This window comes from Heptranchias perlo, chromosome 8 (genome assembly GCF_035084215.1).
Source record: "Heptranchias perlo isolate sHepPer1 chromosome 8, sHepPer1.hap1, whole genome shotgun sequence".
Lineage (NCBI taxonomy): Eukaryota > Metazoa > Chordata > Chondrichthyes > Hexanchiformes > Hexanchidae > Heptranchias > Heptranchias perlo.
The window spans coordinates 50883170-50901184 of NC_090332.1; the positions used below are offsets into that span (position 1 = coordinate 50883170).

Consider the following 18015-nt stretch of genomic DNA (forward strand, 5'->3'; position numbering starts at 1 on the left):
CCGCACCCCTGGTAAAATCGGGCCCATAAATTACAAAAGAAAAATCAGGATCGGGATAGGGCCACTAAGGGATGCACAAGATAAACTCGCAGGTAATGACAGCAAAATGGCAGAAATATTGAATAGTTACTCTGCCTCAGTATTTACCAGGGAGACTAACAAGGTGGGCATGACATTAGACAAAGAGATCAAAAAAGATATAAAGACATTTAAGATAGGGGAGAGATAATTGATAAATTAATCAAACTTAAAGAGGATAAAACCCCTGGTCCAGATGGATTGCATTCACATATATTAAAAGAAGTTAGGGAAACTTCTTTTAATAGCAGGAACTAAGTGTCACAAAACATATTTGAAAAGCAGGAACGAAGTGTCACAAAACATATTTGAAAAGCAGGAACTAAGCGTCACAAAACATATTTGAAAGTTCTTTATCTGAATGCACGTAGCATTCGTAACAAAATGGATGAGTTAATGGCACAAATAACTATGTATGGGTATGATCTTGTGGCCATTACAGAAACATGGCTGCAGGGTGACAACGACTGGGAATTAAATATGCCAGGGTATTTAACAATCAGGAAGGACAGGCAGGAAGGAAGGGGAGGTGGGGTGGCTATGTTAATAAGGGAAGGAATCACTGTAATACAGAGAAAAGATATTGGGACAAAGGATCAGGATAATGAAACAGTTTGGGTAGAGATAAGGAATAATAAGCAGCAAAAAACACTTGTGGGCGTAGTATATAGGCCTCCTAATAGTTGCAACTCTGCTGGAAGAAGTATTAATCAGGAAATAGTCGGGGCATGTAATAAGGGAACAGCTATAATTATGGGGGATTTTAACTATCATATTAACTGGACAAATCAAATTGGGCAGGGTAGCCTTGAGGAAGAGTTTATTGAGTGTATTAGGGATGGATTTCTTGAGCAGTATGTAACTGAACCAACAAGGGGGCAAGCAACCTTGGACCTGGTCCTGTGTAATGAGCCAGGGTTAATTAATAATGTCCTAGTTAAGGATCCCCTTGGAATGAGTGACCATAACATGGTTACATTCCATATCCAATTAGAGGGTGAGAAGGTTGGTTCTCAAACAAGCGTACTGAGCTTGAATAAAGGAGACTATGATGGTATGAGAGCGGAATTGATTAAAGTGGACTGGGAAAATAGATTAAAGGGTAAGACGGTACATGAGCAGTGGTGTTCATTTAAGGAGTTATTTTACAACTTTCAAAAAATATATATTCCACTGAGGAAAAAAGGGTGTAAAAGAAATGACAGCCATCCGTGGCTAAGTAAAGAAATTAAGGATAGTATCCGACTAAAAACAAGGACATATAAGATAGCCAAACTTAGTGGAAGGATAGAAGATTGGGAAGCCTTCAAAAGACAGCAAAAAGTAACGAAAGGATTGATTAAGAAAGGGAAGATAGATTATGAAAATAAATTAGCAAAAAATATAAAAACAGATAGCAAGAGTTTCTACAGTTATATAAAAAGAAAAAGGGTGGCTAAGGCAAACGTAGGTCCTTTAGAGGATGAGACCGGGAAATTAATGGTGGGAAACATGGAGATGGCAAAAATGCTGAACAAATATTTTGTTTCAGTCTTTACGGTAGAGGACACTAAGAATATCCCAACACTGGACAAACAGGGGGCTCTATTGGGGGAGGAGCTAAATACGATTAAAATCACTAAGGAATTGGTACTCAGTAAATTAATGGGACTCAAGGTGGATAAATCCCCTGGACCTGATGGCTTACATCCTAGGGTCTTGAAGGAAGTGGCAGTAGGGATTGTGGATGCTTTGATAATAATTTTCCAAAATTCTCTGGACTCGGCAAAGGTCCCGGCAGATTGGAAAACTGCCAATGTAACACCCTTATTTAAAAAGGGTAGTAGGCAGAAGGTTGGAAATTATAGACCAGTTAGCTTAACATCTGTGGTGGGTAACATTTTGGAGTCTATTATTAAGGAGACAGTAGCAGAACATTTGGATAAACATAATTTAATAGGACAAAGTCAGCATGGCTTTATGAAGGGGAAGTCATGTCTGACAAATTTGCTTGAGTTCTTTGAGGATATAACATACAGGGTGGATAAAGGGGAACCAGTGGACGTAGTGTATTTGGACTTCCAGAAGGCATTCGACAAGGTGCCACATAAAAGATTATTGCTCAAGATAAAGACTCACTGGATTGGGGGTAATATTCTGACATGGGTGGAGACCGCACCTGGAATACTGCATACAGTTTTGGTCTCCATACTTAAGAAAAGACATACTTGCTCTCAAGGCAGTACAAAGAAGGTTCACTCGGTTAATCCCGGGGATGAGGGGGTGGACATATGAGGAGAGGTTGAGTAGATTGGGACTCTACTCATTGGAGTTCAGAAGAATGAGAGGCGATCTTATTGAAACATATAAGATTGTGAAGGGGCTTGATCGGGTGGATGCGGTAAGGATGTTCCCAAGGATGGGTGAAACTAGAACTAGGGGGCATAATCTTAGAATAAGGGGCTGCTCTTTCAAAACTGAGATGAGGAGAAACTTATTCACTCAGAGGGTAGTAGGTCTGTGGAATTTGCTGCCCCAGGAAGCTGTGGAAGCTACATCATTAAATAAATTTAAAACAGAAATAGACAGTTTCCTAGAAGTAAAGGGAATTAGGGGTTACGGGGAGCGGGCAGGAAATTGGACATGAATTTAGATTTGAGGTTAGGATCAGATCAGCCATGATCTTATTGAATGGCGGAGCAGGCTCGAGGGGCCGATTGGCCTACTCCTGCTCCTATTTCTTATGTTCTTATGTAAAAGATAGCAGAGGCATTATTACATTTATATAAAAAATCATTAAAAATGGGAATAGCACCAGAGGACTGGTGGACAGCTAATGATATTCCTATATTTAAAAAGGGAGATACAGCAAGTCCAGGGAACTATAGATCAGTTAGCTTAACCTCAGTGGTAGGAAAGATAATGGAATCTTTACTCAAAGATATTAGAGAAAAACATCTAGAGAATGAAAATATAGTAAAGAGTAACCAGCACAGATTTCAGACGGGAAAGTCATGCTTGACCAACCTTCTTGAATTCTTTGACGAAATAACAGCAAGAGTAGAAAGGGTAATGCAATAGATGTAATATATTTGGATTTTCAAAAGGTCTTCGATAAGGCATTGCAAACTCATGACTAAGGTCAGAGCATGTGGAGTCAGAGGACAGGTAGCAGGTTAATAAGACCATAAAAAAGGCAAACCAAGCACCGGGGTTCATTACTAGAAGGATAGAATTGAAAGGCAGAGAAGTTATGTTAAACTTGTATAGAACTTTGACTGGACCACACTTGGAGTACTGTGAACAGTTCTGGTCTCCATATTATAAAAAGGATATAGAGGCATTGGAGAAGGTGCAAAAAAGATACACAACGATGATACCAGAGGATATACTTATCAGGAAAGGCTAAACAGGCTGGGGCTCTTTTCTCTAGAAAAGAGAAGGCTGAAGGGGTGACCTGATAGAGGCCTTTAAGATAATGAAAGGGTTTGATAATATAGATGTAGACAAAATGTTTCCACTTGTGAGGGAGTCCAAAACTAGATGCTGTAAATATAAGACAGTCACTAATAAATCCAACAGGGAATTCAGGAGAAACTTCTTTACCCAAAGAATGGTGAAAATGTGGAACGCGTTGCTACATGGAGTAGTTGAGGCAAATGGCATAGATGCATTTAAGGGGAAGCTAGATAAGCACACAAGAGAGAAAGGAATAGAAGGATATGGTGATCGGGTTAGATGAGGTAGGGTGGGAGGAGGCTGTATGGAGCATAAACGCCGGCATAGACCAATTGGGCTGAATGGCCAGTATCTGTGCTGTAGACTTGAAGTAAATTGTGTGCATTTAAATGTTGCACAGAAAACTTCAATTGGACAGTCTACAGCTTTTGAATAATACATAATGCCCAGAGCTGTAAAGGAAAATGTAATCAATCTGTCAGTAACTTTGGTTAGTTTTAAAGTTGTAGCAATTTGTAATTCCCCATCTCTATTATAATTGGGTTCAGAGTCAACGTACCGTATCATATGTTCTGATGGGGTTGAGATAGCTTTCACTAGAGTTCTTCCCAATGCTGGAAAGTCTGGTCAGTAAGTCTTTGGCAGCAGATGAATAGCTTTCGTGGTATCGCTCAATATTGAACAGGTGTGCAATTACATGAATAACTAAATGTTTAAAAACAATTTCGACATTTTTGTTAGTTTTATTTAATAAAAATGAACATTTGCAATGGTCCAATGGCTTGAAAACCATATCAGAAGTATCAGAATATGTCACTCCAGACGTCACTCTTCAAAGTGTCACACTTTGTTACAGATATAAAATAATCTTAATAAAAAAGAAACCCAGATACTTAATGCTGGATTTCTCAAACCTGGAACCTACAATTTACTAGCATTTTCCAATCTGAAAATTTCTCTCAAAGAAAAAACTATGAGACTCTGGTTGGCCTGAGACTTGATTACTTAATAACAATTAGACTTTGTAATCTTAAAGGGACACAGCTCCATCTTAGTAACAGAATAATACATTTTGCATTACATGTTATAACACTCCTTATCTTATACAATAGCATATCCTCCAATTTAGCATGAGTAACACACAAGAGATGCACTACTATAATAAGTTTCTGTTATGTTTTCTACCTGCACATTAGATCCATGCTGGTATATTGGGTAAAAGTTGGAAAAAAGACACCTATTGTAGTGTGATTGCAATGCCTTTTCATAACGTTTGCACTCTAATTTTGAAACACTTTCACTATAATAATGAGTCACAATATTATTCTTTATCAATGATAAAATCTCCAAACTATGAGAGGATATAGCTGGATTAATATTAAAACTTCAAGAATAATTTTCAGTTAAAGTGGCAGCAATGGGGGAGCCTGGTTTACACCAAACCAGCAAAATTCCTCTGATGGTTCAATCAGTAATCCTACCACCCAGTGTAGACGGAATCAGGCAGATCATGAAGATCTCTGGTTTAATCTCTCGTCTGTATTGAACCAGCTGATCTCAGATTGGATGGCTTTAGGGACTGCAATTGGTCTTATTGCATCTGAGCAAGGGAAGAGAAAGATCACTGAGGGTTACTCACTCTTAATTGTTATCCTTGTGACTCCTGGAAAGCATGTGAGCATAGAGGTCAGGTGATGACAGCAGTGGCTTGGCTGTGATGCCTACCATGAAAAAATATTCTGCCAATGCTCACTGTCTAGGTTCACAAACGAAGGATAGCCACTTATGTGAGGTATCAGAATATGTCTACCACATATAGAACCCTAACATGAGTCAGCACTTTCAGAAGAGGGGAGAAATTGGAAGAAACAAATAAACAAACTGAACCTCCATCATTTCCATATCTTACCCCTATGCGCATGGATGAATGCAAATAGAGACAATGCACTATTTGCCTGAATGTGTCAACCTCAATTAATTTGTTGCCATCTGTGATGAATCCTTTTACTGCATTCTGACATGAAACTCCTGGGCCTCAACTTTACTACTGGGGAAACATAAGAACATAAGAAATAGGAGCAGCAGTAGGCCAATCGGCCCCTCGAGCCTTCTCCGCCATTCAATAAGATCATGGCTGATCTGATCCTAACCTCAAATCTAAATTCATGTCCAATTTCCTGCCCGCTCCCCGTAACACCTAATTCCCTTTACTTCTAGGAAACTGTCTATTTCTGTTTTAAATTTATTTAGCAGGGGAGTGGGACTAAATGGATAGCTCATTCAGAGAGCTGGCTCAGGCATGATGGGCCAAATGGCCTCCTTCTGGGCTGTACCATACTATGATACTACGAAGCTATCAGCAAAGGCCCCATCAGTCCCCTGCCCAAACCCAGCAGGCACAAGCTGGTCGGTGTGTGGGAGTGGGATTTTGGACGGCAGGAGGCTGCCGCCAGGGACCTAAAGAACTGGCCTCCAACACTCAGGTGTGTAGTTGGGTGGGCCGGGGATAGGAGGGCATTGTGGTCAGGAGAGGGAGGCCCAAGGTTCCCTTTTTGGGCCCAGAGGAGCTCTCATGGAGCTCACAAGGAAAACAAAAAAAAATAATTAACCTACCTTTTTGGGCCTGTTCTAGCCCTAGTTCCTTTTGATGGCAATTTGGCCTGACCCACGCAGGCCTTGAATTGAAATTGCAGTCGGGCCCCAATGACATCATCATAGCCCAATCTTTATATTTAAAAAAGGACCTCACTGTCCTTCTCGCCTGCTCAAAAGAGCAGGTGAAAATTACAACCAGCGGGAAGGAAAGGGGATAGAAGGAGGTAAGTCACAGTGGCCATTTTAACTGCCACCCACCTGGTTTCCACTGGGTGGGCAGGGCTAAAAATTGGTTCTAAAATATTCTGTTTATATGTCCATCAAATTTATTTCAGTCAGATGCTTTCTTGTTTCATTAAATCAGAATTATATAACATTCATTTCAGGATTGCTATGCTTTCACCAATTTAGTATAACAAGTCAAATATAATCATAGTATCATAGTAGATACAGCACAGGAGGAGGCCATTTGGCCCATCGTGCCTGTGCCGGCTTTTTGAAAAAGCTATCTAATTAGTCCCATTCCCCTGCTCTTTCCCCATAGCCCTGTAATTTTTTTCCCTTCAAGTATTTATCCAATTCCTTTTTGAAAGTTACCATTGAATCTACTTCCACCACCCTTTCAGGCAGAGCATTCCAGATCATTACAACTCACTGCATAAATAATGTTTCCTCATGTCGCCTCTGGCTCTTTTGCCAATCACTCTAAATCTGTGTCCTTTGGTTACTGACCCTTCTGCCACTGGAAACAATTTCTCCTTATTTACTCTGTCAAAACCATTTATGATTTCGAACACCTCTAGCAAATCTCCCCATAACCTTCTCTGTTCTAAGGAGAACAACCCCAGCTTCTCCAGTCTCTCCACATAACTGAAGTCCCTCATCCCTGGCACCATTCCAGTAAATCTCCTCTGCATCCTCTCTAAGGCCTTGACATCCTTCCTAAAGTGTGCTGCCCAGAATTGAACACAATACTCCAGCTGAGGCCTAACCAGTGTTTTATAAAGGTTTAGCATAACTTACTTGCTTTTGTACTCTATGGGCGCTAAATTGGACCGTGTAGCGCCCATTGTTTCGTGCTACACGGTCTCTCCAACATCCAAGATGGCGTCTTGGATGCGCACGCTCATTTCCTGCGTGTCGTGCGCCAGGCGCCGTCTTGGTATAGGAGTTAGCGCAAGCGCAAATACCGAACACTGGAAGCATGTAGAGAGAAAATGTGTGCAATCAGTGTGCTGATTTAAAGCGATAGACACCATTTTCGACCTTAATGCTCAACTCAACACACAATCTTAACCCCGACCATCTAAACATGCCTTACAGTGTCAGGAGGACCCCCGACCAGTGCTATTTAAAGGGGCCATGCAGGTGTTGCAGGTTAGTTGCTGGATTATTGCTTCTGGCTGCTAGAGGAGTAGGAAGTGTTTTTTGAAGCTCCCCATTCTTATTGAGAGTTCCTAGACTACTTTTGAGAGTGCTTTGGCAGGTACTGCCTTATGGGTCGGAAAGTTACTACCATGGTTGAACAACATTCCTGCCAACCATGGGCGGTCTGCTAGGGCTCCTGCTGGGCATTGAGCACGACTGGGAGCATTCAGAGAGGCCACGCATAACAGGTCAAGCTGCAAGGAGACGGAGGATGAGGAAGCGCAGGGCACAACCCAATGTGGGCCTTCCGGGACCAATTTTCTTACCTCAACATGACCGAGGAGGATTGCATCCGACGCCTGAGGTTCACCAAGGAAGCCGTGACCGAGATCTGTCAACTGGTGCGGCCATAACTGCAGCCTCAGAGCAGGGTGAGGACAGCACTGCCTGTGGCTGTGAAGGTCACCGTGGCTCTGAATTTCTACGGCTCAGGAGCATTTCAGGCCTCTGCTGGCGACATGTGCAACATCTCACAGTATGCAGTGCACTGCTGCATAAGGGAGGTCACAGATGCACTGTACCACATGAGGAACAGGTTCATCACCTTCCCACTGCACAGAGACAAGCAGAACGAGCGAGCACGGGGGTTCAGCCGCATTGCTGGCTTCCCCATGGTGCAGGCTGCCATTGACTGCACACATATTGCCCTGTGTGCCCTGCACATCAACTCAGCCGTCTTCATCAATCGAAAGGGCTTCCACTCCCTCAACGTGCAGCTGGTGTGCGACCACATGCATCGAATCATAGAGGTTGATGCCCGCTACCCTGGGAACAGTCATGACGCCTTCGACATACAGCAGTCCAGCGTGCCAGCTATCTTTCACCCACCTCGGCAAGTCAAAGGCTGGCTACTGGGCGACAAGGGCTATCCCCTCACACCATGGCTCATGACACCGGTCAGGAATCCACACACACGTGCACAGCAGGTCTATAATGAGAGCCATGCTGCCACACGCAACATTGTGGAGCACACCATAGGCCTCCTCAATCAATGCTTCCACTGCCTGGACTGGTCTGGAGGAGCCCCACTGTACTCCCCTGAGCAGGTGGGCAGATTCGTGGTGGTATGCTGCATGCTGCACAACCTCGCCATCATGAGGGACCAGCCTTTGCCACCAATGATTGCGGAAGACCCTGAGTCAGAGGTGGAGGAGGAGGAGGCTAAGGAGGAAGAGGTGAGAAGCAGGAGGGGGAAGAGGCTGAGGAGGAGGAGGAGGAGGAGGAAGAGGCTGAGGAGGAGGAGGAGGAGGAGGAAGAGGCTGAGGAGGAGGAGGAGGAGGAGGGGGTGGAGCTGGAAGAGGAGGTGGAGGAAGATGCAAGGCTGCAACAGGAACCACAAGCCTTGTCTGCAAGGGCTCTGCGTGCTCGCCTGATCCGTGCCCGCTATCAATAATTTGAACTCCATCCCCCAACTCACCAACAGTCCTACACTCCCCACCTTTCTGCTCCCACAAGAAAATCAAATCGCCTTCCATCTGATTACACATTGGTGTCCCTCTCAGCATTTTTTTTATTCATTCATGGGATGTGGGCGTCGCTGGCGAGGCCGGCATTTATTGCAAATAAAAACCATCATTGCGTAAATAAAAACCACCACCAAATGCAAAATCAAAGTCTCATTTATCAATTAATAAATGAAATTATGCAAACATAACAGAACTATTCACCCTTGTGTATTCCCTTAGTGTCTTTTGTTCGTGTGCCTTTACCTATCCTAGAGCTCCTACGAGGTGCTTCCCCAGTGGCTGGAGCATGGGTGGTGGGAGGCTGCTGGCCTTCAATGGAGGAGTGTGCAGATGGCCTTGGAGGACGACCTCGAGCAGCTCTGGGCCGGGAGGACCCGCCTTCAGACTGCACCATTGCAGCATGGGCTGCAGCAGTCTGGCCTGGCTGGCCGAGAGGCAACAACAAGGGCACTGGCGGAGTGGCAGGGGTGGGTGCAGGAAGGCTGTTGTCCTGAGAGAGGACAGTAGGTCCGACTGCCATGGCACCACTGCCACTCTCCCGGGGCGGCGCCTCAGCAATCCTGGTGATCAGCTGGAGAATGGATTGCTGGAATGCTGTGATGCCCTGGAAGCCCCGTTCCACACTGGTCCCCAGAGACACGATAGCAGCAGTCTGAGCTCCAAATGCAGCAGTCAGACCTTGGATGGCAGATGTTTGTGCTGCAATGGAAGCTGTGACATCAGTCATCGTGGTGGGTTCCAAATGTGCGCTGATGGAGGTTAGAAAGGATGGGCTCCAAGCTCTGCACAAAGCCCTGTGCCAAGTTGGAGGACTCCTCTGTGCCCCTTCTCATTGTGCGCAGGCTTTCTAGCAGGCTTTCCAGTGCCCCAAGCATTTGGTGGTGTACGCCCATCAGCCGTCTTCTGTAGCCTGGCCCATCGAAGTCCTCATCTGACTGCTCGACAGCAGAACTAGTGAGTGACCTCGCCCTCCGGCGAGCTGGCACCTGTGGTATCCGTTCCCCCCACCCCGGCTCCTGCGCAATTGTGCTCGGTGTCTCACCACGTGCAGATCCCTCCTCTAACCTAACCTCTAAAGGACGCGCAGTGTCAGTCTCTGAGCTGGTGGAAGCAAGTGTCAGATCGAGTGACGGTGAGGTCTCAGTGTCCCCCTCCTCCTCCTCCTCCTCCTCGGGCGGTGCCGTCACGTGTTCTTGGGTATCTGCAATGACAAAGGGAAACAGGTTGAGTTGTGGATTGGGGAGAGGAGCAAGTAAGACATGCGTGCTGACAGCATCTGCAGCACGTGAGTAAGAAAAAATTATGGGAGGAGGGAGATGTGGAAAAGGAGATGGAGCATTAGATATGCAGAGACTCCCTTCATCGGGACCTCCGGCGTGGCATGTTGTGACGGCTGCAGGAACGCCCCGCCCAATGATCCGAAGCATCGTCTCCTCTAGGGGGGTGAGGACGTGTAAACGGCCCGTCCACCCTCAGGTCCCTCCTGCTGCCGGCTGCTGTGCGCCATCTTCTCCTACAAGACAGAGGACAGTGTGTCAGTGAGTCTCCTGCAAGGTGTGTGGGTGATGTGCCTGTCATGGTCGAATAGCGGCCAGTTTGTGTGACTTGTGAGTGGTGGCTGTGTGGCCTGCAAGTGTGGTACTATGTGCGGGTGAGATGCAGCATGACGAGTGCAGCATTGCGTATGGATGGGCAGTGTTTGTTGGTGGGAGGTGTCATGCGTGGAGCAGTGGTGCAGTTTGTAGGATATGCCATTTGACACTTGTATTCACTCACCTTGACCATTCCTGTCAAGTCATTGAACTTCTTCCGGCACTGCACTCACGTGCGTGGTGCAATGCTCCTGGTTTTTACTTCCTGTGCCACAGCCTGCCAATGCCTGTGGAGCTGCAGTCTGGACAGTCTCCGGGCACCCTGCGGGTACATGTTGGCCCTCCTTTCATCCACGCCTTCAACCAGGGCCTCCAGAGCATTAGCCTAGAAGCGTGGAGCCCTCTCTCGTGCCGGTCCAGCTATTCTCGTGGCCATCTTTCCCTCCTGCAAGTAAGCTGTGTACCTGCCATTTGAAATGTGCACCTGCACCTTTAAGAAGTGCAGGCTGCTGATGACGTGCGCTGTGCACGCCCCATTTCCAACTTCCTCATTCTCCGTGCAGCCTCTCAGCAGCGCGGGTTTCGCTGGCTGCACGGAGATATCATGATAATTAGCAGGCAGCACCAAGTTCACATGCTGCCTGTCTAGGATCCATTGGGCACGGGGTGCTGGCGCATCGCGCTACCCCTGCCCGAAACGGACCCTTATCCAATGTATCCCCCGATGTCTCTAATAATAAAGCCCAGGATCCCATATGCTTTTTTGACAGCCTTCTCAACTTGTCCTGCCACTTTCAAAGATTTGTGTATGTGCACCCCAGGCCTCTCTGTTCCTGCACCCCCTTTAAAATTGTACCATTTAGTTTATATTACCTCTCCTCATTCTTCCTATCAAAATGTATCATTTCACACCTCTCTGTGTTAAATTTCATCTGCCATGTGTCTGCCTATTTCTCCAGTCTGTCTATGTCCTCCTGAAGTCTGTTACTATCCTCCACATTGAATCCTGAAATAAATTAAGTATCGGATGTATATGACGGTCGATGGACTCTGTTGAATTATTTTAGACAAAACATTCAACAAGAAGACTTACTAATCAATGCTATGCAAATACTCATGTAACTTGAGGCAGAATTTCTATGCCATTTTTTTGACCTAATGTTTATGTAAATGAATTATTGAATCATTGGGCTCAATTTTAAAGTTAAATTGCGGGTGCATTGGGGGCAAGGGGGCTGTGAAAACTGCAGAAATGCAGAGCGGGTTTGGAAGTCGGCTCTGACCCACCGATTTCCGAGTTTCCCACAGACGCACCTGTGTGCGCTGAACCCGGAAGTCCCGCCGGATTTAATTGATAGTTAAAGAACCAAATGTACCTCATTGAGGTACTTAAGGCACTTTACTTGTGACATATTAGGTAGTTAGAACGATTTTTAACTTGCCTGGGCGGCTTTCCCACGGCTTCTGATTCACGCCTAGTGAAACCAGGTGTGAAGGGCCGGATCAAGCAAAAAAAATGAAATAAATTAAATAACAAACCATTGCACAAAGTTAAAGCACAAAATCAACCTACCTTTCCACCTTGCTCCGATGTCCGATGTCTCCCTCTCCGATCTCCCCTTCTTCCCTCCCCCGATGTCCCCCCGATCTTCCCCTCTGCCCCCCCGATCTTCCACTCTCCCCCCCCATTCTTCCTCTCTCCCCCCCCCGATCTCCCCCTCCCCCCGAACTTCCCCTCTCCCCCCGATCTCCACTCTTCCGCCCGATCTTCTTCTCTCCCCCCCCGATCTCCACTCTACCCCTCTGATCTTCCCCTCTCCCCCCCGATCTCCACTCTCCCCCCCGATCTTCCCCTCTCCCCCCGATCTCCTCCCCCCCGATCTCCCCTCCCCCCCTGATCTTCCCCTCTCCCCCCGGATCTCCCCTCTCCCCTACGATCTTCCCCTCTCCCCCCCGATCTCCCCTCTCCCCCCCGATCTCCCCTCTCCCCCGATCTCCCCTCTCCCCGCCCGATCTTCCCCTCTCCCACCCCCCGATCTTCCCCTCTCCCCCTGATCTTCCCCCTCCCCCACGATCTTCCCCTCTCCCCGCCCGATCTTCCCCTCTCCCCCCCCGATCTTCCCCTCTCCCCTCCGATCTTCCCCTCTCCCCCCCGCCCCCCGATCTTCCCCTCTCCCCCCCCCCCCGCCCCAATCTTCCGTTCCAGCGCCGGATGACGTCTCTCTCCCTCTCTTTCTCCCCCCCCAACCTCGGCCTTGCAGCTCCTGTCGGCAACCAGCCTGTCAATCAGGCTGGCTGCCCAGTGCGAAACCCGGAAAGAGCTTTAATCACCATCAATTACATTGCAATCGTGTTGGAAACGGTAAGTTTTTTTTATTCAGGTTTGCCACACGCACCTTCACCCCCCCGCTGCCAACCCGCCATCATTTAAAAATTGAGCCCACTGAGTCAATGCCATTATATCGCATTACTTTTACGACATGCGATTGACTAAATTCAGAAATATCTGACAATTATCGCATCAAGAAATAAATAGTTTCCTAATACAGCAACTCGATGTAAAGTGGGGAGGTGAGAAAGAGATGGAGAAGGTGGATACAGATAGGCAGATAACTTCATTAAGATAAATCTGTGTAGAAAGAAGTATAAAGACAAAGGAATTAATGCTGGAAAATCTTTTTACCCTATCCTTTCAATCATTACAATTCAAACTTAGCACACTTATAGATGAATTATTTGGGAATTAATTAGCAAATGTCTCACCTGTGTGTAGGATTATCATATAGGCAACCATCTGATGAAATCTGATGTTTTTGTCCAACTGCCTCTTCACATTGCTTCTACCACACTGGGTTAAGAGAGCATATAAACACACTTCAGAGATTAGCTAATTAGTTTAATGGAATATATGTTTCAAAATCTATAAGAAAGAGGAGGAAGCTAAATGGCTGTCAGAAAGTCAATGGTTGAGGTGAGATCATTAAGCAAGTGATAAAAGTTTGATTTGTTTTTGAAGTTAGAAATTTCCCTAATAGTCTAATTCTAGGAATCCTGTAAGGAATCTTACAACACCAGGTTATAGTCCAACTGTTTTATTTGAAAATCACAAGCTTTCGGAGGCTTTCTCCTTCGTCAGGTGAGCGAGTGTGGGATTCCATGGAAGGTACCGCATTTATAGTCAGAGAACAATACCTGGTGATTACAGATAATCTTTTCAACTGCCCGTTGTCAAAGCAATCAAAGTGTTCAGACAGAGTGATGTTACCAACCGGACCACCGAATACACAAACGGCCAGAACAAAAGACAGACAGAGAGAGAGAGAGAAACATCTGAAAGGAAGAGAAAGACAAAGAATGACCCGTTGTGTTAAAAACAGATAACTTTTTTTCGCTGGTGGGGTTACGTGTAGCGTGACATGAACGCCATCGACGCTCTCAAGACCAACCGCAACATCGTCATCAAACCAGCGGACAAATGAGCAGCCATCGTCATACAGAACAGAACGGACTATTGCAAAGAAGCACACCGACAACTGGACAACCAGGAACACGACAGACGGTTACCCGCAGATCCGACCAAAGAACACACCCACCAGCTCAACAAACTGATCAAGACCTTCGATCCAGACCTTCAAAGCATCCTACGCGCTCTCATCCCACGTACTCCCCGCGTGGGAGACTTCTACTGCCTCCCAAAGATACACAAAGCCAACACACCCGGACGTCCTATCGTATCAGGCAACGGAACCCTGTGTGAGAACCACTCTGGATACGTCAAGGGCATCCTGAAACCCATCGTACAGGGAACCCCCAGCTTCTGTCGCAACACTACAGACTTCCTACAAAAACTCAGCACCCATGGACCAGTTGAACCAGCAACACTTCTCACCACGATGGACGTCTCGGCACTCTACACCAGTATCCCGCACGATGACGGCATCGCTGCAACAGCATTGGTACTCAACACCAACAATAGCCAATCCCCAGACGCCATCCTACAACTCATCCGCTTCATCCTGGATCACAATGTCTTCACCTTCGACAACCAGTTCTTTACCCAAACACACGGAACAGCCATGGGGACCAAATTCGCACCCCAATACACCAACATTTTCATGCACAAGTTCGAGCAGGACTTCTTCACTGCACAGGACCTCCAACCAACACTATACACCAGATACATCGACGACATTTTCTTTCCATGGACCCATGGCGAAGAATCACTGAAGAGACTACACGATAACATCAACAAGTTCCATCCCACCATCAAGCTCACCATGGACTACTCCTCAGAATCGGTTTCTTTCTTGGACACACGAATCTCCATCAAAGACGGGCACCTCAGCACCTCACTCTACCGCAAGCCCACGGACAACCTCACGATGCTCCACTTTTCCAGCTCCCAACCTAACCACGTCAAAGAGGCCATCCCCTATGGACAGGCCCTGTGAATACACAGGATCTGCTCAGACGAGGAGGAAAGTGATGGACACCTACAGACGCTGAAAGACGCCCTCGTAAGAACGGGATATGACGCTTGACTCGTCGATCGACAGTTCCGACGGGCCACAGCGAAAAATCGCATAGACCTCCTCAGAAGACTAACACGGGACGCAACCAACAGAGTACCCTTCGTCGTCCAGTACTTACCCGGAGCGGAGAAACTACGCCATGTTCTCCGCAGCCTTCAACATGTCATCGATGACGACGAACACCTCGCTAAGGCCATCCCCACACCTCCACTACTCGCCTTCAAACAGCCACCGAACCTCAAACAGACCATTGTTCGCAGCAAATTGCCCAGCTTTCAGGAGAACAGCGTCCACGACACCACACAACCCTGCCACGGCAACCTCTGCAAGACATGCCAGTTCATCGACACAGACACCACCATCACACGAGAGGACACCACCCACCAGGTACATGGTTCATACTCCTGTGACTCGGCCGACGTTGTCTACCTCATACGTTGCAGGAAAGGATACCCCGGAGCATGGTACATTGGCGAGACCATGCAGACACTGCGACAACGGATGAATGGACACCGCGCAACGATTGCCAGACAGGAGGGTTCCCTCCCAGTCGGGGAACACTTCAGCAGTCAAGAACATTCAGCCACCGATCTTCGGGTAAGCGTTCTCCAAGGCGGCCTTCGAGACACACGACAACGCAAAATCGTCGAGCAGAAATTGATAGCCAAGTTCCGCACCCATGAGGACGGCCTCAACCGGGATCTTGGGTTCATGTTTTTAACACAACGGGTCATTCTCTGTCTTTCTCTTCCTTTCGGATGTTTCTCTCTCTCCCTCTGTCTGTCTTTTGTTCTGGCCGTTTGTGTATTCGTTGGTCCTGTAGGTAACATCACTCTGTCTGAACACTTTGATTGCCTTGACAACGGGCAGTTGGAAAGATTATCTGTAATCACCAGGTATTGTTCTCTGACTATAAATGCGGTAACCTTTCATGGAATCCAACACTCGCTCACCTGACGAAGGGGAAAGCCTCCGAAAGCTTGTGATTTTCAAATAAAACAGTTGGACTATAACCTGGTATTATAATATTCCTTCACCAGTCCATCACCGGCATCTCTACATATGGGAATCCTGGCTAACCAAGTGCATTGAACTTGTGCACATAATGGACACAGTTCCATAAAAAGTGGGAAAGGTCTGCAGGCACAAGAAGTAGTGTCTGAAGCTTCCCAATTGATGTTCTGTTCACATATTTTGGGTTGGAACAGAATCCTGAGGTGCGGTTGCAGTGACTCTTGTAGCAAATGCATGTGATGTGATATTAGTACAAGAAGCTCTTGTGTTGTTATACATCTCATGTTTGAAAGCTTGATAGGACAAGTTCATCTTGCTGATGCTGTAGAGGATGGACTCTAACAAGGGATGCGGTCTCTTGCAGTTCGGCTTCACAGAGGAGCCACCAGATTTGCTGACCACTGCCCCCCACCCGTACCCCCCCGCACCCCCCCCCCCGCACCCTCTCCCCTATCAGTGAGCTGCCTGTCAGCACTCGTTCAGTGCTGTAATGAAGCCCGGCCATGAAAGTGGTTTGGTTCCATCTCTAGTGCCATCGGGTGATCTCTGTGATTGCTCAGTTCGCCGCCCATCCGGTGTGCACCCGAAAAGAAAATTGGCCCCTACATTTCTGCCCGTTTCTACTCTACTGGCTCTGTAGAGGGTGCGACCATCAGCAAAGATTACATCACTTTTCAGGGCATCCGTCAGGTAACTGACAAAAATGGGAAACATTGTGGGACCGAGTACACCTAATATCCATTGTCATAGGAACATAGGAACATAGGCCATTCAGCCCCTCGAGACTGTTCCGCCATTCAATTAGATCATGGCTGATCTGTACCACAACTCCATCTACCCACCTTGGTTCCGTAACTCTTAATAGCCTTGCCTAACAAAAATCTATCAATCTCAGTTTTGAAATTTTCAATTGAACTAGCGTCACTAGCTTTTTGGGAGAGAGTTTTCTAGATTTCCACTGCCCATTGTGTGAAGAAATGGTTTCTGAACAGCCTAGCTCTAATTTTAAGGTTATGCCCACGAGTTCTGGACTCCCCCACCAGAGGAAATAATTTCTCTCGATCTACCCTATCAAATCCTTTAATCATCTTAAAGACCTCAATTAGTTCACCCCTTAATCTTCTATACTCGAGGGAATACAAGCCTAGTCTATGCAAACAGTCCTCATAATTTAACCCCTTTAGCCGAGGTATCATTTTGGTGACTCTGCGCTACACCCCCTCCAAGACAATATATCCTTCCCGAGGTTTGGTTCCCAGAATTGAGCGCTGTACTCTAAATGGGATCTAACCAGAGCTTTATATAACTGTAAAGTAACATCCACCCATTTGTATTCCAGTCCCCTTGAGATAAAAGTCAACATTCCATTAGCTTTTTAAATTATCTGTCCACCAGCTTTTAGTGACTTCTTGATTTGGACCCCTAAATCTCTCTGCTCCTCCATGATTATTAGGTTCTCAACCATTTAGAAAATACTCTGATCTATCTTTCTTAAGTCCAAAGTGAATGACCTCGCATTTCCCACATTGAACTCCATCTGCCACAGTTTTGCCCACTCGCTTAATTTATCAATATCCCTTTGCAAATTTCTGCACTATTTACTGTGCCAGCTAACTTGGTGTCATCAGCAGACTTGGATAAACGGCTCTTTATTCCTTCATCTAAGTCATTTATGAATATAATGAAAAGCTGAGGCCCCAGTACAGATCCCTGGGGGACACCACTAGTTACATCCTGCCAATTTGAGTACATACCCATTATCCCTACTCTTTGTCACCTACCTCCTAACTAATTGCCTGACCATGGCAATAGGTTGCTTCCAATTCCCAAATGTGCTCTCATTTTTGTTAGCATTCTCTTATGTGGAACCTT

At 46.4% G+C, this 18015-nt stretch overlaps 1 protein-coding gene across 1 annotated transcript in view; it reads right to left on the minus strand.

The window, feature by feature from the left end:
• The window catches only part of LOC137324828 (NADPH oxidase 3-like), a 92176-nt gene that overhangs the window by 54173 nt on the left and 19988 nt on the right, over positions 1-18015 (minus strand). The window contains exons 4-5 of the mRNA XM_067989555.1: positions 13361-13445; positions 4076-4221 (exon numbers count right to left, since the gene is read on the minus strand). Coding sequence (XP_067845656.1) covers positions 4076-4221; positions 13361-13445 — 231 coding nt within the window. The remainder of the gene's footprint in view (positions 1-4075; positions 4222-13360; positions 13446-18015) is intronic.